This window comes from Pipistrellus hanaki, assembly GCF_964339955.1.
Source record: "Pipistrellus hanaki genome assembly, chromosome: 20".
Classification (NCBI taxonomy): domain Eukaryota; kingdom Metazoa; phylum Chordata; class Mammalia; order Chiroptera; family Vespertilionidae; genus Pipistrellus; species Pipistrellus hanaki.
The window spans coordinates 7,182,949-7,205,950 of record NC_140522.1 but is presented as its reverse complement, the minus strand read 5'-3'; the positions used below and the strand labels follow the sequence as shown (position 1 = coordinate 7,205,950).

Below are 23,002 nucleotides of genomic sequence, written 5' to 3'. Positions count from 1 at the left end.
AGGCAGAGGGCTGATTTGGATGCTGTTTGGAGAAATGCTAGAGAGACAGAACCACTTTGAATTCTGTCTTCCGGTTTCTCGGGCAAACTGAACCCCAGGCTTTTGGGAACTCTAGCAGGCAGTTTTGCAGGAATGCTGGACAAAGGCAGTAGCTGGAGATTATCTCAAGATCAAGAGCAAGGTTTCCTTCTAAGAACTATCTTCCAATAGTCATTTACATGGATGAGAATGAACTGACTAAGTCAGACCTTCCCTCACAGTCAAGCTGCAGACACCTAAGAGTTCAAACAAATCCTCTTTGCTTTCTCTACAATCTGGGATTTTTTTCCTTACATGATGCTTTAAAGCATTTCCCTTTTCATTTCCAAGTAATTTAGAGCATTTTAAGGTATAAAGGCAACTCTGGTGATGAAATCTTTCAAGAGGTCCCCAGGAAGCAGTGGGGCCAGCTAAGACTTGACCCCCAACCCCTGTGGCAATAGTCAGACCCTGATATACGATTCTTACTTATGCTCATGATGCTCTGAAAAGCCAAAACCAGAAAATCAGGGTGGCAGCTTCAGTTTGCTCAAGTTTCATGTCAAACCCACGCTGCCTAAATTTCTGAGATTTTTTTTGCTGAATTGGACCCCAGTTTAAATCAGGGGCTCAGATACAAATGTCCCATTTTAAGTGGTTTTTTTTTTTTGTTTGTTTGTTTGTTTTTTAATATTGCACTCAAGATCATTTTATCATTTATTGCAAGATCTTAGTGCCCAGGCAGATGCCTTCATGGATGAATAACTGTGAATGAATAGCCAAGAAAATGCAGTTGAATGCACTAAATTAATGAATGATTTAAAAATATTGCAAAGGAGTGCATGTAATCTTTATGATGCAATAGAAGTGACTAGAAGCAACCAATTGGACACCCGAGAGTTGGTTATAAAAAGTGCACTCCAAAACTCAATTTAAATGAATATCTTCTAAATATCTTCTAAAAACATATTTTTGATTTCATTAGCTATCATTACTCTGCTTGTCCACAACATAATTAATGTACATAACTGGAGGCATTTAATAATACTAAACAGAAGGGTCTGGGCATTTCTTAGGGAGAAATACATTATAAGGCAAATGGTAATAAATTAACATTTAAAGATTACATAACTTTGGATTTAATATACAATTTTTAAGAATTCATATATTTCATAATGACTTGGATATTCCTGGTGTATTTGGTGTATGTTAAGATTGCCACAGTTAAACTGGGGGGCAATAGTCTAAAATGAAAGTATTAGCAAATCTACTAAAAAAATCATTTAAACCAAATCAGTAAGTATAAGCAAAGTGTGAAGGAATGAATCAGTAATTTCAAGTTAAGCCCCAGATAATTGATAATTAAGGGAATATTTGTTATAGGATGTTGAGAGTAGGCGACAAAATCTTGGTTTTTGACATTTCAAAATTCTTTTAGTAAAGTCTCCAAGAGATTCAATGATTCCATCTTATGTAAATGTCTACATTTGCACCTGTTTCTGGAGTTTCAGAAATCACTGTGATGGCATTATATAAAAATGCAAAATAAATATTCACTTTGTATGTGTTTCAAAAAGAGTCAGGTGTGTGAATAGGTGTGTATATGTATGTGCGTGTTTGTGTATGTATACAAAATACAATTTCTTTAACATATTGCATTATTATTTCCTCTTTTCATACCCCTTTTTGGATGTGTACAAATCTTAAAGTTTCAAAATACGTTAACTGAACCTAATAAAGAAGGCACAGTTACCTAAAATGTACTTTAATATAAAATATATACTAGAATTAGTATAATATAAAGAGAATCATATTTTAAAGTCACCTTTTTCTTTCCTAAACAAAATATTGATAAAATGACTCCAATGCCATAAATTCAATGCAATGCCTAATTTGTTGTCCCCTATAATAACTATGATTTTTTTTTTCTGGCTTTCTGGTAGCACTGATAGAAAAATTAATGAGGAGGGGGAAGTTTGTTATCACCTCTAAGAAATTACTTATTTTACTTATGTGTATATACTTCCCTGGGTGAAATATAAATTAAGTCACATAATTAAGCCCCACCCCCCAAAAATAAATCTTAGAATAAACCAACCAATAATATTTTTTACAGATGGAAAAGACAGCACACTGAATGACTATCCGTTTACAGTTTGTAAGCATCTTTGCAATATTAACCTGCAATGCTGGTTGGAGATATAGGATAAACTCAGGCCACTTTTGTTCTATTTCCCCCTCTGAAAACCTGCAAAGAATTTTCTGCACAAGTTTTGAGTTTGTGGGAGAGAGGGGAGAGAGAGAGAGAGAGAGAGAGAGAGAGAGAGAGAGTGTGCGCACGAGCCCCCATCACATGCCTCCCAGGCCCCTAGACAGAGCCGTGTGCACAGCCCATTGAACTCCGTTTAGTAAACACGAGTGCTCAGGACCAGGGCGGCTCTATCCTCCTGTACTGCTGTCCCTTTCAAAACGGGGCGAGGGCTCTGTTTCCAGTACACACTCTACTCCGGTGTTAATCCTGTTTGGTGTTGTTCACACCTGCTGCTGCCTAGCCGCCTGCTGGTGGCGGGGCCCCGCTGCTGAGAGAGAGCCCCCTGAACCAGGCGCCAGACAACGGCCCTGGCGCTGACCTGTCCACAAAGCCGAGCAGGGCCCACGTGCAGGAAACCCCCAGAGCTTCTTCCTGCGTGCCCAGGAGGCTCTGAGCACCCCCCCCCCACTTCTGCCACCCAAGGAGAAATGAACCAATTGTTCTTCTTTTGGAAAGAAAGACTGCACCCCCATTGGCTTATACTCCTCAGCCTGAGTATATGTGTAAAATTAATGCCAATGCAATAAACACACACACACACATACAACACGTAAGCACACACACATACACACAACATATATGCACACACAAAGTCATTCTAATCAGATGTATGTCTTTATGTCTTTAGCCAAAGCATCGGTACCTGAAACAAACCTAATCACTAATTTTAAATACTCTATCGCTCAGCTCCCTGCTCCTACAATTTTCCATCCAAAATGAACAGAGATACAAAAGTGGCCACTGTGTGTCCAGGACAGTGACTTGGATGCTAAAACCACTCTCCCCATCACCACCCCTCACTCCTCCCTCTGCCCTCACCCCTACCCCCACCCCTCCGCACTGCATGTGCCTAATAGCAGGCATCAAAAGGAATGACTCTTTTTTTGATCTGAGTACCGGCGATAAATTAAATTCAGTGCCACAGACAGGGAGGAGGGGACCGCTGGGGGGAACTCCAAGACGGACTGACATGGGACCAGTCAGAGGCTTTGGCGAAATGCGGTCCCAGGAAAGGCTGCCCAGACTCCCCTCTCTGAACAAGGTATTAGCTGCCATGCGCTTCCCCGGAGCAAGAGGCACTGACCCAGGGGTGGCACTGGTCCCCTCCCTCCAACCCAAGGACAGAGCCAACACCCTTCCTATCTGTGGGCTGGATTTTGCCCAAATGTAGGCACGGGGGCTCCTGTTGGCCAACTCAGCACACAGCTCCCTCCCCCAGGGCCACACCTCTGGGGGGTGGGGGTGAGGGTCAAGTGGATGACCCAGGATCATGTTATTGCATGAAACACCTTGCCTTCCTGCAATGGCCAATGAGGCATCATGGGTGCCCCTGCCAGCTCAGGGTGTTCCGCACCTGCCTAACCCCCAATGGCGCCCAGATTTAATGGGGCACAGACCACAGGCTTGTGGGGGGGAAGCAGGAAATGCACTCACTAGCATATTAAGGTACTATTTATAATTGAAAGTGAGTGTGAAATATCGGAGGTGTCGGCATCCTTTCCCCGATTTGGTTCCTCACGATTCACCCTCAGCCAAGTGCACTGTGGGAGGGCGGGTACTTGAGTCCACTCCGGGTTGGACCACACTGGTCCTAAAAAGAGGACAAACGTACCTGGATACCCAGAAGCAGCTGAGCCACCCACGTGATAATACTGAATGGGTAATTCTGGATGTTCGGGAGCTAATGGCTTGAGGGGGAAGGAATCATTGTTAAAAATGATACTGTAATATACTTGGCATAACTGGAGATAGGATTCATCTGGCTCCCGAAACCTCACACAGCCCATCGTAAAATGAAATAAAAACAACAGTTGTCGCTTTCAATTTGCTTATGGAATATGGACAGTTTAGCGGTAAATTTGATTATTATGTTGAAGCACATAAACTTGCTGATTTTTGACCATTTTTTTGACCTGCAAAAATGGCTTTTCATGTAGTTCAACCTAATCTAATTAACTCCTATCACTCACTTTCATGCAAAAAAAAAAGAAAAAAAGAAAAAGGCCTGCTTTTGTTAGGGGATCATGATTCCCAACTTCCTCTCCCTACCAATGCCGTGTTTTATTCTTTTTCGTTACTATCAGAATGAGAGAATGTGCCAAGTATATGACAAGGCTTGAACAGGTTAAGTAAGATTTTGGGTACCAGGTCCCCATCATCGAAATGCCATTAAAGCCCAGCCATTTTGGTTCAGTGGTTGAGCATCCACCTAGGAACCAGGAAGTCATAGTTTGGTGCCCAGTCAGGGCACATGCCCGGGTTGCGGGCTCCATCCCTAGTACGAGGTGTGCAAGAGGCAGCTGTGCAAGGATTCTCTATCATAGCTGATGTTTCTCTCCCTCCGCCCCCCACTCTCTCTCTCTCTCTCTCTCTCCCTTCCTCCCTGAAGTCAATAAAAATATATTTAAAATTTTCCACTGGAGATCCAGTTGGGCATCTGACAACTTTCAAGCATTCGGTGGAGGGTTTACTGGGACGCACACCTTTCTGAGAAGCAGCTTGGAGATGCCATGTTCATGGAGGAGAAGGTACCCCCTCCAAGTGCCACGGTTGCCCCAGGATGGAATCTAGTGGCTACCCTTATCCCTCAGCTTCCTTCCAGATGGACCTGAGCTTCCCTCCAGAGGGACCCGTCCGAAACAAGGATGCTTTCCCCGGTGACTTTGTAAGTTTGCTCGGGACACAGAGACTCGGGTCCATCAGCAGCGCTAGCGGCTCTCAGATCAAAGGATGCTTAGCGTTTTGCATGTAGTATTGGCGGCATGATGAATAACCCTCAGAGAAGAAGAAGGAGAAAAAGGAAGCAGAACTCCTCCGCTGGGTCAAGGTGTCTTACCTGCTGCCGCCGCCCAGCCCCCCAACTCCCCCCGGCCCCCTCCCAAGCACCGCCACTCCTGGAGAAAGTTGACTTCTATTGCTTTCCCCAGGGGGGAATTTTTATTTCCGTTAGAACCTTAAACCATCACATTCCCAGTGATGCATTTTTATGTTTACAACTGACATCTTCGCGAGAGAGCGGAAACGCTGGTGCCGCAGCTCAAGGCATGAAGGTGGCCTGCAGTGAGAACTGAAATGATTTTACACCTAAACGGAGCCCGGTTGTTTTTAGTTAAAATTTAATGAACCTTACACCGGTGACCTTTCTCCCGCAGAAAGGGCCAGAGTTGCAAAAAAAGCCAACTTTCCAGTGAAATATATTTTAAGGCGCGCCTCCCGAACAAAGGGCTATTTAAAGCTGAGCGCTTTGTCAATTTATCAGCTGCTGAACATTTTGTCCCCAAAGTCCCCGTGCTGCTGCTGGACGCCCCGAACGGCTGGGCCTTGCTTAATCGAATGCTATTGATCCGAGGGTGTCACGGTGATCTCATGGAGAGTAATCAATAGTAATCCAAAATCAATCCATCTGCTCTTGCACTATCATTCATCAAATCTGAATACGCCAAATTATTTGGAGGCGTCGCATTGCAAAGGGGAGAGAATGGGAGAGAAAGTTTGTGGTTTATACTGATGCGCAAAACCAAAATCTCTTCCCCCCCACCTTTTTTATTTTATTTTAAGGGGGAAGTGCTTTAAAAATGGACTCGCTTAGACAAACCCCTTTATATTCTCATCAAAGTATTCCTAAGTGTGTAACAAACCTCATTCCATTCCTGAGCAAAAAATTATACATATGATTTCTTATACTGGAGTTTGCTGGGTGAGCAGATGATGCAAACTCACAGATACCCCTAACTTCCTCTATTGCACACTAGCTTTTACAAGTCTGTCACCCACCTGCTGCCATGGAGATAGGCCCTAACTGCATCTCCTAACATCAGGAACGATGTCTAACCAGGACCGGAGTGGGCACAGGAATGCTTAATTTCTCCAGAGGACGCGCGGCCGAGACGCACCAGCTTATCAAAGGAGCTGCTGTTGACAGGAAAGGTTCTTTTATCAACGCGTTCACCTGTAATTTTGCCCAGGTAATAAATCCTCCTGCTCATTACAGCTCCCTCCGAAAAGCGCTGCTGCTACTTAACTGGGATGAAGGCGGGGGAAAGGCTCCGAGCATCTGAAACATTTACTTTTGCTAATGTGAAAGTGCTGGCATTTTCCTTCACTCCTGATAAGCTGGTGCCAGGACAAGTGATTATGCTTTTCTTATTCAGAGCCTATCAGCATGGGGAAAAGCTCGCTCAATCTTATCAGGTGTAGGAACAGCGCAGGGACTGAAAGAACTGTGTGCCTGCTGTTCGTGTTCTCTCTCTCTCTCTCTTTCTCTCTCTATCTCTCTCTCTCTCTCCCCTCCCCCCTCTCTCTCTCTCTTCCTCCCTCTCCCTCTCTCCTTCCCCCTCTCCCCAGCTATCTGATCGACCCTCCACTAACGAACTGTATTTACACACAATCCAACGTCAGTTGAATCTTCCACACGTGACAGCCAGATTTTTCCTTGCCATAGGATTTCCTGCTTGGGCATCAACTCGAGTACCCCAAACTGACAACAATCAAGAAAACACCATAAAAGCACTCAACTAGAATGCACAACAAACAGAAATAAAAGGAAAGCAAATATGAAAAGTGGAAGGCAATCTCTCTGGAATTGGGGGGAAGGGGGACGGACTGTGTGTGCAAATGGGGCTGAAGATCAAGCACTTACCTTTTCCCAGAGCAAACGATCCTTTAACAAAACAGGTGAGTACAACAAATATATATATATATATTTAATGCTGCTGGGATGGAGGGGGCCAGAAAAGTATTTTGTATTTTTTTAGAACCGAGCACACACACCTCCATTTCAGGTTATTTCAAAGAGGAGTCACAGAGGTTCTATAACCTAAGGAAAGATTACTCCGAAGGTACCCCCTAAACTGAAGACAAGATAGAAATCAAGGCTGTCACAAAGCATGACCACGTTCTCATGACAGATTTCCCAATCATGAAAGCCTCAAAGATGCTCTATCTAGACAGTAAAGTTCTGTTCACTCTATGAAAAAATTTAAAAAATAATAACAAATACAATTTGAGTGTGGATCTCATTATTCTTTTCATTCTGCAGACTTGACCAAACAGTTCCAAGTATCCCAGACTAGCATGCACAGCCGATCTGCTCTCCATTTCTATTAAAAAATGCTTAGACCAGGTCATGGTTCCCAGAAATTGAGAGACAGACCTCATCATAAGCGGGTAGTTCTTTGGAGCACGAAAGACAACAGTGATGTTTCTAGAAGGAAGAGGAACCTGAAATTTACCCAAATGACTAAATAACAAATCCCCGGGAAGGAACCTCTGTTGGGCTTGTGTGCATACACTGTCCGCTTGCTCCTCACTTTCCTTTGCCGAGAGGCTAGGAGAGAACAAGAAGAGGCAGCCACATGTACCCACAAGAGCCCAACTCCCGATTCTGTCTAGACTCCAAGAACCTTTCTTGGACGAGAAGATGAGTTCGGCCCTAGCTGATTTGGCTCAGTGGATAGCGCGTTGGCCTGTGAACTGAAAGGTCCCAGGTTCGATCCCGGTCAAAGGCACATGCCTGGGTTGTGGGCTCCATTCCCAGTGGGAGGCTTGCAGGAGGGACCGATCAATGAGTCTCTCTCATCACTGATGTTTCTATCTCTCTCTCCCTCTCCTTTCCTCTCTGAAGTCAATTTAAAAAAAAAAAAAACCACCACCACCAACAACAAAAAAACAACAACAATGAAATAAAATAAAGAGGAATTAAGCCCAAGTGTGCAGTTCAAGGCTACTCAGCTGATGGTGGCTTTTCCATCTGTGACTCACTCTATGAGCCCAGGACCTATGAGGCAGGTCTCACTGACACCTGAAAGGGATCCATCGGCCATTGATGGAAGCCAGCACCAACTGTATACAGTCGCTTTCCCATAAGAGGAAGACAAGATTCTTAGCAACCACAAAGGGCGGGCAAAAGTAAGTTTACTGTTGTGATTACATGAAACAATTTATTCTTGCATTATTTTATTTATTCATTAATGATGGTATTATTTATTTGTATTATTTGTCTTCTTCTTATTAATGTTACCTTATTGTTTCCTAACCTTACTTATGATTTATCATTTAGGTCATGATGGCTGGTAATTTAACCTACCCTTGCCCATGCCTGCCTGTATGTATCTTTCCCTTTCCTCGGTCATGAAGAGTCAGTTACAAGTATGATAATCCTCTTATTTGAACAGATTCATGGGTGGGAAGAAGGCTTTGTCTTCCCCTGTGAAAATGAATATGATTGAACATGGCCGTCTTACATGTTTGGGAATTTCAAGCACTGTGATAATTTGGAATTGCGGAGGGCAAAGGGCAATCAACTCAATAACCTCCCATTTGAATTTTTTCTCTGAAATGAGGACCCATGTCTATATAATTTTTCATATGACCCATCATTTTGCTAACTCTAATTGTAACTGCGGGCCTTCTTTCCAAAGCAAAATGTTTTACAGAAATAAAATGCAACAACATATTAACTAAGGAGTACACCTTTGAAAACATTCTAATTTATATTGTAAGTATTAAAAGGAAGTACATATATTTATTTAGCGAGTCCTTTTGTTTAATACTCAAAAGACATTTCAGATGAGTGACATCTGCCTAGAACAGAAGAAAAGGAAACTGTCATGGGCAAGGAGATGGCTCTGACGGTGATGGAGAAAAAAAGAACTTAGTGGCCTTCTGCCTACTTTCTGTGCGTAAGGTCTTATTTTACTTTTTAAATTTATTTATTTATTTGCATATTGAATAAGCCATACAAAAAAGAAAAAAGAAAAAAAAAGAAAAGAAAGCAACCCACTCATAAGGTTTCTGTCCTTCTCAGAAAATATATTCCAAGTCCACCAGAAAGAGATGCCCTGTTCAAGGTGGGTGACCATAGCTCCCTCTCACCTGCCTTCTTCCATCTGCATTTACCTCTCAGGCAAGGACAGCTGAGAGCGGCCACATCCAGCTTTTTAAAAACTAACTTCCTTGTGCCATGGTTGCTTCTAACACAGTAGGAAGATTTGCACAAGCTCAAGTTATGCTCTTCATTGAGAACGCTTTAAGATCTCTGCTGCCTTCATCCCCACAGTTAAGAGTTGGAAAGAGAAGCAAGCATCAGCCTGGTTTCTATCACGCTCCTGGTCGCCATCAGTCCCTGATACAGCGTGAGGGTGCAGGGGCAGCTTCCCCTTTATTTAGTGCCACCTTAACCAACTGTTTGCCGAGAAGGTGTATGATGAAGCGAAGTTAAATTGACACGTCTGTGATATGCCCGACAGCCCTCAGGATGCCAGATATTAATTTGTTTTCTTTGGCTACGTAAGTGCTGCCAAGGCGTATTACCCATTATATGCCCTTCCAATCAAAATGATGGAAAGTATAGATGCTGTTTTGTTACACTCAAAGCCATACCAGAAAGCACAGGGGAACGCATATGACAAAGGCTGCCTTCTATAATTAAAATATAAATTTCCTTTTAATGTTTATTTATTTTTTACAGTGTAATCTAATCTTAGATAAGGCTCTCCACGAGTTTAACACTTTAAATAAGTATTTAATAGGTGTCAAATGCCAAAAGCAAATGCTATCATTTATCATATTGTGTGAAAGAATTCCATAGGTTATATTTTGATAGCCAATGCTGCGTGTTATGTATCTATATTCAAATGCACATATACATCTTCGCCAGGGTATTAAAATGGATTTGAATTGATCAGTGAGAAGCTAATTTATTTAAAACTGTACCTTTTCTTTTATTGCTTTGCCTTAATGAGTTCTCTTCCAAATATGCATGCACTGTCATAAATTAAAAAGGCATAACATTTAAACAAATCAAAACATAAAAAGCAAGTTTCCTCCAAACATGTAAATATGTTTTCTTAATTAAAAGGGGGAATGGATGAACCTACCCAAACACGACACACACGAAATCTAAATCTTCTCAATTTGATGATTTTGCATAATTGATTAGAAAATGCATTTGGAAAAATACTGAGAAATATTGTCCCATCAGAGGCAAAGAAACACCTGGCACAGCTGTAAAGAAAAAGCAGAGATGGAAGAGGTTTTTATTTAGAATTTTGCTAAAATTCTAAATAAAAATTATTTTTCTTAGCAGAGGTTACCTAGACCTTAGACGGTCTACATCTAAAATAGACTTAAAACAAGAAAAAGAAGCCAGGTAAACCCTTCAAAAGGCAAAAGACTGTCACTTTTCAGCCTTCCGTAATGAAGGAGCTAATTTTGATCTGATGGATTGACAGGAGGAAACAGCAGGATTAAAAAAAACAACAACACAGAAACATTAAATTTGTTAAAGTGCTACACAAACAAATAAAAATGAGAAATAAATCTAGGAATTTAAATAGAAAAGAATCAGGATAGAAAGAGCATTTGGTAAGTGTTTCTTCCCAGCCCTCATTCAGATTCACTAAGCAAAATCACGTATTTCTAAAATTACTTCTTGGGGAAAGAATTCCAAAATTCCAAAATCTATGATGTACTTTATATAAGCAAAATAATTATTCATTTTATAGATTTTCTTATAGCAAAAAAAAAAATAAGCTACTGACGTATTTGCATAGTGCAGAAAAAGAAATTCATATTTTGCATTTATTTGAAAGCTTTCATGTTTACATTAAAATATATTTGTCAGATCCAATTGTAGAAAAAATCATGTGGCCATGATCTTATCCAAAATCGTTTCTCCCAAATCATTAAAGTATGCATTTTAATATAAGTAGCTGTTTTCCTATTTTACAAATTATTTATAATGACTAAATATTAAATGTAGGAATGGTACAAATGAAAAATTTATAAAAATCAGAAACAAGTTTACTTGTTAGGTTAGCTGGTCTCCTGTATTTATATAGCAGTTAAAGCAAATGAGTTTAAAATCAGATCTGATAAATACCTGAAATATGAATACCAGGTTAAAATCATGCCTGGCAAATTTAACTGGCAACTAACTGATCAGAAAAAAATACTTGGGACCCACTTTGTTACATACATGTACATGGACACTCTTAGCAGCATCCCTATAGTCTGTACATACACCTTTTCTCTCTGTATGCATATTTCACATGCATGTTACACACACACACACATACCAACACACACACACCAACACACACGTATGTGCCTTCTATCTGCTGAATTGCATTTTAAAGTATCTTGTGAGTATTTACTTATTTGCAACAGCACAAACCACATATGTCCATGTACACGTGGTGATGAAAATAATAATCAATGGCAAAACATACAAAGCGCAGTGAGAAGCATGTCGCCGGCTGAGCTGCTGGGTGTCATCCCTGCGCGATCCAATACACACACAAGTCTGATTGGAGAGAGAGCGCCTAAATATTTCACTGTCAGGGAGTGGGGAGGGCTGCGATTCATTTCCATCTCCTGTGCTTTAGGACAATGACAATTTAATACAAGGCCAGTGGATGTAAAAGAGATAAAAAAAAAACTGAGCAAACTGGCCCGGCGTAATCAAAGATTTTCTCCAGAGAGCTGGCTCGGGCCGGCCGGAGCTCAGATGCACTTATGACAGATCAACACTGTATTGTTTCTCTCTCCCGTGGATTTGCTACGAAGCAAAAATCAGGGCAACGCTTATCTGCTCCAGGGCTTGCAAGTTCCACTGAGGCACCTCCGATGCTCTCCTCTCCTTTCTAAAAGCCTGACAGCTGATTCTGGAAACAAGTTTATTTCCTATTAAATCCTTGGCTCCTTAACACCATGGCTATTCATTGCCACGGGGGTGACACAGTCACAACCAGAGCCCAGATCCTCATTGATTTTATGCAATAATAATAATACAGGCAGAACCTTCCAGGCTGCTCAGCTCGGGAGGAGTCACGGGAAGGAATATTTTGTTGGAGTCACGAGGCCGAGAAAATGTGGAGGGATTTCCCCCGCCCCCCCAGTGACACGGGCTTGGGCTTGGGCATCCTGCCTACCTTTCAAAGGATCGGGTCTTCTTTGTCTGGAGTCTGGCACGAGTGAGTTCTTGGGGAAAGTATCGTTAAACAGACTCCGGGAGAAGTTACCTGCTCTGTGTGATGAATAGCACCGTGAACCTAAAATTAATTGCAAAAGTATGACCCGGCTAATGAGATGGCCCTTATCTGTTTTCAGCCCAGGAAGCCACGGGATTCTTCTGCTGGCTCAATATTTGACCAAAAAATAAATAAATAAATAAATAAAATCAAAATAAAATAAAATAAAATAAAATAAAAAAGAAAAGCCTAAAGTATAATTAACCAAGTAAAAATCTGATCAAAAGACCTCAGAGATACAAAATGATCATCAATTTTAAGATCAGGGAAATTTGGAATGAAAACTGATTTCCTGCCTTCTTTTCTTTTTAAACCTTAATTCCTTGTTTGCTTGTTTTTGTGGTGGTGCTTTATTTTTATTTATTTATTTTTTGTTTATTTTATTTATTTATTTTTTCTTACTTTGAGGCAAACAAAATATATATATTTTCTCCGGCCTCTATTAAGATTTTTTTTTAAAAGCTGAATTGCAATAGCATTCTTTATAAGATGGTCAATATATTTTCCGGGTCAGATTAAATCAAAGAAATCTATCAAAGTCTGTCCATTTAGGAAAAAAAAAAATTTAAAAAACAGAACAATGACACCTTATTGGGGAGAAAACACTAGAAAAATGATCATCCATGCAAGAGAATTAATGGCTATCCACCAGGGCTTTGCTAATAACATGGGTTAATTACCGCTGCAACATGCTAAGCTCAGTAAATAAAACAGCGGTGCCATCAACACATTAAGATGAGAACCATCCCTCTAAAAACCCACCGGCCCTGGAAGAGGAAAGCTGTTCCCCAGCCCTCCTACAAAAGGAAGGCTTCTAAACTTACCACCAAACGTGCAGGGGCACACGTCAATACAGTGACACAAAGGGCTGGTGGAACACAGGGTCCCATCCCCGACTCACCACTGCCATTCAACCCTTCTTTCATGAACTCAGAATCACTTTTTCTTTTCTTTTTTTTTTTTTTGCTTACTCCAAGGAGAAATCATATATTACATAATACCCCACTGTCTGGCGCTCTGGACTATATATAGCTCAGGATAGATATACAAATAGCAGTGGCTATTTAATTTTGAGGAAAAAAATAGAATGGATCTGTTCGCTTCAGTGACGTGAGGGACATGGTTACTAGACTACGGCTCAAGAACACTCCACACTCCCCCCCCCCCCCCCCCCCCCCAGTATTAGCTGGCTGTCACTTCGGCAGCAATTTACAAAGAAATCATCTTGAAAACCCCACCCACACCGCCCACCGCTAAGGCTGCAAGTATTTCTACCGGATTCATACAGAAGAGACAGGAAGATAAGTAACATGGGCTGCAAGTCTGGAGTTTAAGTGTTCTTTCTTAGAAAAATAAACTTCAAGTGTCTGTTTAACATTCTCAAATAACATCACATCTCAATCTGCTTAGGCGACCTCCTGCCTTTAAAAAAAAAAAATGCATCCCTCTGATTTAGGCTTGTTGTTACTCTTTATATATACATTTTCCTTCCTGCCTATGCTTATCCCATCTATGCTGACATGATAGTATTACTTTGGGATAGTTGTGTTTCAATTTATTTTAGCTTTGGCTAAGTAGAGATGAGGCAGAGAGGAGGGTGGGGAAAATCAAAATCCTGACAGGGTGGACCACATGAAATAGAATTTGCAAAGCTCCCAACAGCGATCTCCAAACCCCAATTTGTCTCATTGTGGACGTCTGGATGTCCATTGATCAGGCTGAAATGCGCCGCACGGTTCCCTCCTCCCCTCGCCTGTTTCGGAGTGTTTCAATTGCCTTTCCCTTTCCCAACAGCTGTGACAACTGTTAAAACAGTCGGTAAAATTAAGTCCGCTCCATAATCCTGCAGTCAATGTTACATTTTAATCAGAGGTTGAAAGGGACTCGTGTGATGAGCACACTCATTTAGCACGATTACACTGACACATATGTCAAAGGGAACGGCGATATTATTTTCATCTATTTACCCTATCAGTTATTCCTGCTCTGAAATGCGAAACAAGCTTTCAAGTATTATGTTCCTTAATGTGCTGGCACACTTCCTGAAATAATAATAAAAAAATACATGGTTATAGTTTAACAGCTCAGGCTCTCCTTATGGTCAATGGATTGTACGAACCTTTTTCCACAGTCTCCCAAGCAGAAACGGTCTGGTATTTCCCTCGGATACGGCATTCCTGGTTTCATGTCTATGTACTTACACACACACACACACATACACATACACACACACACACACACACGTGATGGGGTTTAACCCAGCGCAATTACTATGAATATTAATAGCGTGTATAAATTCTGCGGTTTATTAATTGAGACAGAGAGGCAGATGCGTTGCTCAGCGTCCAGTCTTTCTGTCTGTCCGGTGAACCACGCAACCATCAAAACTGCATCGGACAATAAACGTGGATTTTTTTTTTTTAAAGATGACTTTTAACGGAGCCAAAAAGAAAGCTCGTTTGAATCTTGCGCCAAAGCCAGAGGGACAGGTGCCCCGATTTCATTTACATGCATCTGCTTTAAGAGGCTTATCCTGACTAATGATTCAGATGAGCCCGGAGAAGTTAAATGCAAGGAGACCACTTTGAAAGAGAAGCCTCTAGGGGGATTTTTTTTTTAAAGTTTATTTATTTCAGAGAGAAAGTTCAGTCTCTGGGTGAGCTCCAATAAGGTTCCTTTCTGGACATGAGGACAGTTCAAACTGCCCAAATCTCCAGCCTCAGGTCCGCTAACCTTCAAACTCCACTGGAGGGGGTTGGGGGCTTATACCTTTGTTTATTTCTCCTTGGCATTTTCACACAATTTAAGGTTGTTTCTGCCTTTCGGGGTTTCAAACTGATGTACCCACAGCCTTCCAGTCTTTTGGTTCCTCCTAAGTCCATCTTTTGGCTAAAATCCCCTGCCCTGGCCGACCGAGTGTGTATGTGAGTGTGTGGGTGCATGAGAGTGCGCACACACACTCACACAGACACTCACACAGACACACACACACACACACACACACACACACACACACACACAGACGGGCAGCCAGGGAGACTGCAAGTCACTTTCATTTCTTAGTTAATTACCGAGCAGCGCAAGATGCAGGCTCTAAGGACAGCTAGTGGACACGCTCTATAGTGCACTGGCTCACTCATCTTCTGGACTTTTACATTTTCTTCCCAGCCTACAGAGAGGATGCTGGCCAAAAGCACGCTTTGCAGAATTATACCAGTTGGTATTAGGGTAACGTGAAAGCCAGGCAATAGACAGACGAGCCAGTCACAGCTCCCGTGACATGCTAATGCTTTTATCTTAACAGTGGAGTGAAATTAAGTTTATGATCAGCTTGTTTACACAAGAATGCTTAATGTATTTCTCCTTACCCCCCCCCCATGCGCTTCTCCCCCATTCTCAGCCACCCAAATACACAGATACCATGTGCATAAAGATATTCCTAAATACGAATTGAACTTAAAGTACTTTTCTGCGTTTCCTGGACAAGATGCACGAGACAAATCCACAATCTCAACGCTGTCTATTCCAAGGGAACATTTTAAAAGTCACGACTGGGTTTCTTCTGTTTTTTTTTTTTTTTTTTTTTTCCCTTTCCTCTCTCCCCTTAAATATTTATAATGTGTGAAAATCTCATGTTACTTAAATGGACTGATTTGTCAGTGTAAGTGCTGACTTGAACGCTTAACCATGCAAATAGCATTATTCCGGCCCGGGATCGCAGAGGGCTAGTTTCGAAATTGTTCTCCGAAGGAGCATTAGGAAACGGGCAGTGTCGCCTCTAACTCTGCCGGGGCGCGGAATGACAAGGAGCCCCAAATATCTGGCAGATCCATAAGCAGCGCTCAGGGGGTACACATCCTTGTGAATGTTGGATTTTAAAACATCTTTCCTGGGGGGGGGGGGGGGGAAACGGGTCCCAAGTCAAAGATGCGTTTGAACAGTTCACTAAGCATGCGTGCCAAGTGCCTATTCTTAGCACCTGAATAAGAAGTGACTGCCACACAGCTGTTTCACTCACTGACAGTCCCTGCGCCTCCCCTCAAAGGTAGTAACATCGCAGTCAGAGAACAATCCTCCACTTAGGGAGAAGAGAATCAGGAGATCACCCCGCACACAAAAGGCACAAGACAGACACGGAACACACAAACAGGCGCTCCACTCCTGCCCCGCCAGACACCCGGGGCGCTGCTACCTGAGCCTGGGTGCAAGGAGACGTTCTGTCCACCCGCACCCCCTCTCCACCCTCCACGCACCCCCAACCCCGCCGCACCGCCCCGCACCGCCCCGCACGCCGAGTTTGCAAAAGGAAAAGAGAAGGGTACCTACTCTTCCTCGTAGTGCAGGGGAAAAGATTCAGGGAGGCAAAGTTCTACCGGATCCATGTGCGGCCGGCGACCATTCTGCGCGCACCCCCCCCTGGCAATAAATCAAAGTTTCCCAGGCGGCGGCGGCGGCGGTGCAATTAACACGCAGCTTCTCCCGGCGACCAGCCCTGTAGGCGCGGCCAGTTGGGACCCGAGCTCTCTCGCGCTCTCCTCCTAATCAAGGACTTAAAGCCCCGATCGGGAGCTTATTAATATGAAGTAGGGCTTTGCATATGCAGTGCCACCACCCCCACCACCACCCCCACCCCTTGCCCAGCCTCGCAGCCGATTGGGGGGCCGCTGCCCAATCAGGGCCGAGGCGAAGGGAGGCTGCGGAGGGAGCGCGCCCGCCGGGCAGGTGGGAAGGGTGCAGAGCAGCCGCGCGGGGGTGCACGCAGAGCTGGGACCGCAGATCCACACGCTCCCCGTGTGCACGCTGCTTTTCCTGGCTGGCTGGCTTGCTTGATTGCTTGCTTGCTTTTTTTTTTTTTTCTCCCACCCCCTGCGAAGCTGCCCAACTAACTTAACTCGCGGGAGAGAGGGGAGGCACCGGTGTCTAACCTCGGGTCTGGTTTTGCTTGCAGAGAAGAGCTCAGCTCGCTGCCACGCAGGCTTCTCAGTTAAGCTGGGGGAAGGATGGTGCGGAAGGTAGAGAATGAAGTTTGTCCTGCCCCTCTCCGTTGTCTGTGTTTTATCCATCCACCCGGCCCCCCCGGGCTGCTCTGTGGCCTCTCGTGCTTTCGTCACTGTGGTTTCTCTCTCTTGTTTTTGTCCTGATCATTGATAGATTTATGTGCATCTACTGGGCGTTTTTTTTTTTTTTTTAAGGAGTCGAAGGCATTCTTCTCAGTTGTTGGGGCATGTGAGTGGTGATCTCATCTTTGAGGAGGAATTCGGTTTTTCCCAACTACAGAAGAAGAAGTAGTCCCTCCAGACGGATGACAGGACAGCGGGTATTATCCGCGTAAACATTTCTTTACCTGCTCCTGTCTGCCTGCCTAGAGAAATAAATAGGACGCGTCGCTGCTTTTCCAAACTGCAGGACACACTGCCCTCTCCCGTTGGGGGGGAAGGGGGAGTGTTAGGGTGGGGGGGGGGGCAACCTGGGGCTGTTATAATTATAATTATCATAATATATTGTATATAATAATTAAGTAGTATATTGAATGTATCTCAGTCATTACAAAGTAAAGACTGCATGTTTGGGACAGACAGCCTGCACTCGAAATATTCTGGGTCATATACTTATTTCAATGCAAACTTCCAAACTGGGGGACATACATAAATATAGAGGATTTTTACCCCCCACATCAGCATTCCAATAAAATGCAAGGTACCTGCACATAATGTTCCTGAACATAACACATCCTGGCTGCTTTTCAAAATCAGCTCAGGACATTCTGTGGTCATCACACAGTCTGGTCATGATAAGAACTCCTTGCAAACAGATAATAATGTACAAAACTAAGAATTCTCCATCAAAAGTTCCGGGATGTGTGTGTTTTTTTTTAAAGGATACAATAAGTGACGATGTTTTGCCTCTATCTAATAGCGTGTTTCCTTATAATAAATGTTTTCCTTAAGTCCTATTTTAAAAAAACAGATTTTTTTTTAATATAAGCAAATGCACTTGGAATAGATACCAGCTATTTATAGCAAGGAAATAGCTGCTACCTTATGGAGAATGGAAGAGCCACAATTTTGATACAATTCCTCTCTACTGCTTACCAACCTTTTGTATCACAAGTCTACATGATATAAATAATATAACAATCTTTGAAATCAAAATAAATTGATTCAGATGCTCAGTGAGTATTAAAATTTACTAAATCAGAACTTGACTCTTTTTTCGAACCCTCTCAAATTTTCTAGGTCTATAGAAAAGGAAACATTGAAATAGAAAAGGCCATTTAAATTCAGAGTATAAAAGTGACAGACATGATTTGTCCTCCTCCATTCCCCCCCACCCCACAGAAGAAAGCAATTTTCCTACCCTGTATTTAGCCATATCTAAGATTTGGGCCTGATTCCTTTTATTTGTGGTCGAAATGCATACAAGTTGGGAACTCCCATGGCAAAAACTGTGCCTGAGAAATCTGTATCAAAGCAGGTAGTAAAAGCTTAATTACCAGTAGCATTATGCTGTCTATATTGTTAAATGTGAACTCTGCAATTAAGATGTAAATTCGGTTGTGAGCAGTGAATTAAAAGAGCTTTGAGAGGTGGAAGAAAACCCAAGCATTCTGCAGACACCCGGAAAAAAAAAAGAAAAGAAAAAGAAAAAGAATTGTCTCTTCAGTCTAAAATGAGACATGTAATCATTTCATAATTAAAAAATAAAAAAGACAATTGTAAAGGAAACATGTTTTTTTTTAAATACAATATAAGGACGATAGGAGCTAATAGTGCATTAGAAATACAGTGTTAAAAATATCTCAGATTCAATGACTCTCTTGATTTCTGAATAAACTACGATCCTCAGGGTCATGCGTAGATCCAATGGTACATATTTTTAAAAGAGATGCAAAAAAGATTTCCTTATTTGACCAGAGACCTTAAAAAAAAACAATAATAAAAATAATTTCATGCACTCAGCGCATTCAGAGTTTGCACCTGTGCAGATTCCTGTCCTGTGGTCCATGGCTCTGCATTGCCTGCTGTGACAGGCTTTTTAAGGACAAGACTTGTAGTCAATTATTTACCTATGGGCCTTAAGTCACTGTGGTGCACAGGAGTTATCTTTTCTTCCCCAGAGTTTCCTTATTCCCTTCGGATACTTATGTGACCGCTGGTGGCATAAGTATATGTCTTTAAACATATTTAGACTCAGATTCATGTGGAAACCCTTTTCTCTGTTATCACAGAGATCTGTGTACAGCAAGCACCGTGGAGTCCCCACCGAGCTCTCCCTGAACATATGTCATCCGTGCGAGGTGCCGTGCACACCGCAATGGCTGCTTTCTCAATGGCCAGAGGTACGCAGGCCTGGAGAGCTGCCTGCTTTCCCATCAGGATCACTGTGTCACCTCTGAAAGTCAAGGGCCTGAGATTACGCCTACCGTCTTGACTCCAGCTTAATCCATTTATGTTTTAAAATAATATCCAGGGCGCTCCACATGCCAGCCAGCTTCCAGGATATTTTATAAACACACAGCTTAGTCATCTCCAGAATCTCCCCTCCTCGCAGTGTTCTCCCCTTGAAGGAGGAAGTGTGGATCAACACGGGAAATAAGCACACCGCTAGCAATACTGGTGTAAACCTTTAAAAATCTCAAGGTAAAGGATTTGCGGGTGACGGGGAGGGGACTGACACTAATACATAAACAGCAGAGAATAAACACCTATGGCTACTCAGTCTATACACTTCACAATCTTACCACCAGGAGTCTACCCAAAGCAGGATAAAAGGGACCAAACAAAAGGACCTCTTAGGACTGTCTCACAAAGAATATTAATAAATTAGTTCGGATCAGTCTAGTATGCATCACTCCCAGGTCCAAGCTCTTCCTTACACAATGCAGTCACAAACACCCAAAAGAATTCATTCTCAGCCCCATGTAACCCACAGACACCATGCAGCAAGCACACTTCATTTCCATTTGAAAAAAAAAACCAAAAAGAACAAAACAAAAAAAACAACAACAACAACACAAAAACAGAATGGCAACCAACAGAACTGAAGGGGAAGCAGAAGGTAAGTCCCCATTGCCTATACCAGAACTTTTACTGTATTTTAATCAGAAACATTGCCTGAAACATCCTAGCAGCGTAATCTTACCCTGCTAACAGGGGATGAGAAAATGCTTGGCCTTGCCAATTATTGCAGAACCGCTATTTTAGGTTCTCACCTCCCTCTTCTGAAAATTAACAGAACGCATCTGTTTTAAAATGTTTATAGCTGCCACATTCTTTTGGGAGCCAATTTTGATTCTGGATTGCACGTATACCGTCGGTGAAATATTTAAAATCCACAGAGGCACTACAGATTGAGATTTGCAAATTGCCTTGCAGTCTGGCCACCTCTGCCGGCCTGTCCTCAAGATCAGACACCTTAGCAAAGCTGTCTCACTTTCGCCACCACCTCCCCTGCTGTCTTGGATGCATCTCGTGTGTAAAGCAATCTACCACACTACAGAGAGCAAACGAGGATATTCCAAATGGCCACCTTCAGCTCCATAAGAAAACCCAGGGTCCCTGGACAAAGGACCGTGAAGGGCTGGCCGGAGAGCTAAACCTCCCATCCCTCCTGACCCCACGTGGGCTGAGTGGCCTTGAGCAGGTCGGGTCACCTCCCAGATCTGTCCCCCGTTCCTCATGGGCACCTGGGATTTCTTTGATGCTGGAAACTGGCTTAGGAGCACACCTTTCCTCCTGAGAACAGGCAGCCTTCTTTCGAAGTCAGTCTGACTACTTTCCTATCACCACCGAACCCCCATCCATTCATCATAGCTCATTTTCGGTTGCCTTTCATTTCGAGGGCACAGGCTTTGATATTGAAATTATCGTGCCGATTGGCAAGAAGCAATCACTTTTTCTGCAAGCGATCGCCTCCACGGAAGCACAAATACAATCCTTTCCTCCTGACACACCTCTTGTCCTGTAAAGCCATCCCATTCCCAAGTTACTGAGTCTGTGTAACAAACAAACAAAACCCACCTATTCTATGGAGGGTTATTATATCACCTCCATAACTAAACAAACTCTTTTCCTAGTGTGTTTGTGAAAGGGGGAAAGGAAAGAGGAAACAAAATCAAAGGAAGACAGAGAAACTCATAGAGGTTTCTGTTTAATTAACTCAGGATGATTTCACTTTCTTTTTGCCAGGCTAATAACATGACAGGGTGAGATGCCAGTAAGAATGAAATTATAAACTACAGCTCCCATGGGCAAACCTGGCTTCAGTGCTGTTATCTTTCCAACCAACAGACTCACCATGGCAGACACCAAATGCAGGTGAGAGTACCCCACAAGCGTCCTACCATCTGCATGGCATGTATTTACAGAGCAATCGTTAACATGTGGAGATTACACATTAATACTCGAGTTGCAGTTATACTCTTTCTTGAATGTTAAGCACCGCGAGCTAAATTGCAGAAAACATTCAAGGTCAATGTCCCGTTTTAGACCTTTTCAGGCAGCTGTAATATTATGATAATCAAGCTTAAAATATTCCTATAGAAAGAGTAAATTAGCCTTTTCACTTGAAAGATGATTATGATAAACAATAAACCTACGAGAGGACAAAATCCCTATTTTTAAAAGCCATAAATTGTTGACTCAATCATGTGTGTGATCGTCTGGCCCAAAAATAAAGGGCAGCTGAACTCGGAGAGGAAGGGGGAGGGGAGTGGAGGCAGAGAAGGAGGGGGCAGGGAACACCAATGACAGAATTTCAGAGTAAGCAACACTTGCTCTGATACCAGAAAAATGATCAAATTATCCACATTAACCACCTATTTAACATATAACATTCTTGAAACTAATATAATATACAACAGGAATAAAAATACTTTGTGCTTTTATTATTATGTATGTAATAAATATATTAATATATTATTCCTGATGTATATAAATTTTCAACACTATTTGAAAGTCCTATCTTCCTTTAACCCTTTTGCCCAAAATTTCAAAGGACCAGTAAAAAAAAAAAAAAAAAGTGAAATATTTAGCATCTGGTATCCACATAAACAGGCTTAAAGAAGTTATTACATGTTTAAAATCAACATATATATATATATATTGATTGATTTCAGGGAGAAGGAAAGAGACACAGAAACATCAATGATGAGAATCACTGACTGGCTGCCTCTTGCCCACCCCCACTGGAGATTGGGCCTGCAACTCAGGCATGTACTCTGACTTGGAATTGAACTGTGACCTCCTGGTTCATAGGTCGAAGCTCAACCACTGGGCCACATGAGCTGGGGCAACAGGTATTTTTGTGTTTGTTTTTAATGTTAGAACTTTCTGACACACTTCTATGGTTCTATTTTCGTAAATGCATCCATTTGATAAAAACCTGCTTCCCCGAACTGGGAATGAATTAGAGGTGGGTGTGTTAGTCATGCCCAGCGGAAGTGAGGAGACCAGAAGGCCCGGCAGTAAGACGGTGGTAAGGTTCCTTGGGCTGAAAGGAGGCTTTGGATGAGAGTCACTTCCGGCATCGGTGCCTCAGTTTCCTCCTCTATTTAATGGAAATAACAACCATAACAATCTTGTAGAACTGTTATGGGGAGTCATTGAGTAAGCCAATTTAGCACAGTATCTGGTCGGAGTTG

General features: G+C 42.5%; 1 protein-coding gene across 4 annotated transcripts in view; it reads right to left on the bottom strand.

The window, feature by feature from the left end:
• The window catches only part of ESRRG (estrogen related receptor gamma), a 414,670-nt gene that overhangs the window by 147,637 nt on the left and 244,031 nt on the right, over positions 1-23,002 (bottom strand). The window contains exon 1 of one of the 4 annotated variants that reach the window (XM_084868916.1): positions 16,687-16,910. The exons of 2 other annotated variants lie outside the window; for them this stretch is intronic. In XM_084868916.1, coding sequence (XP_084725042.1) covers positions 16,687-16,742 — 56 coding nt within the window. In that variant the 5' untranslated portion in view covers positions 16,743-16,910. Of the gene's footprint in view, positions 1-16,682; positions 16,911-23,002 lie in introns of those variants that run through there. One more of the 4 variants, XM_084868919.1, reaches the window with a different exon arrangement.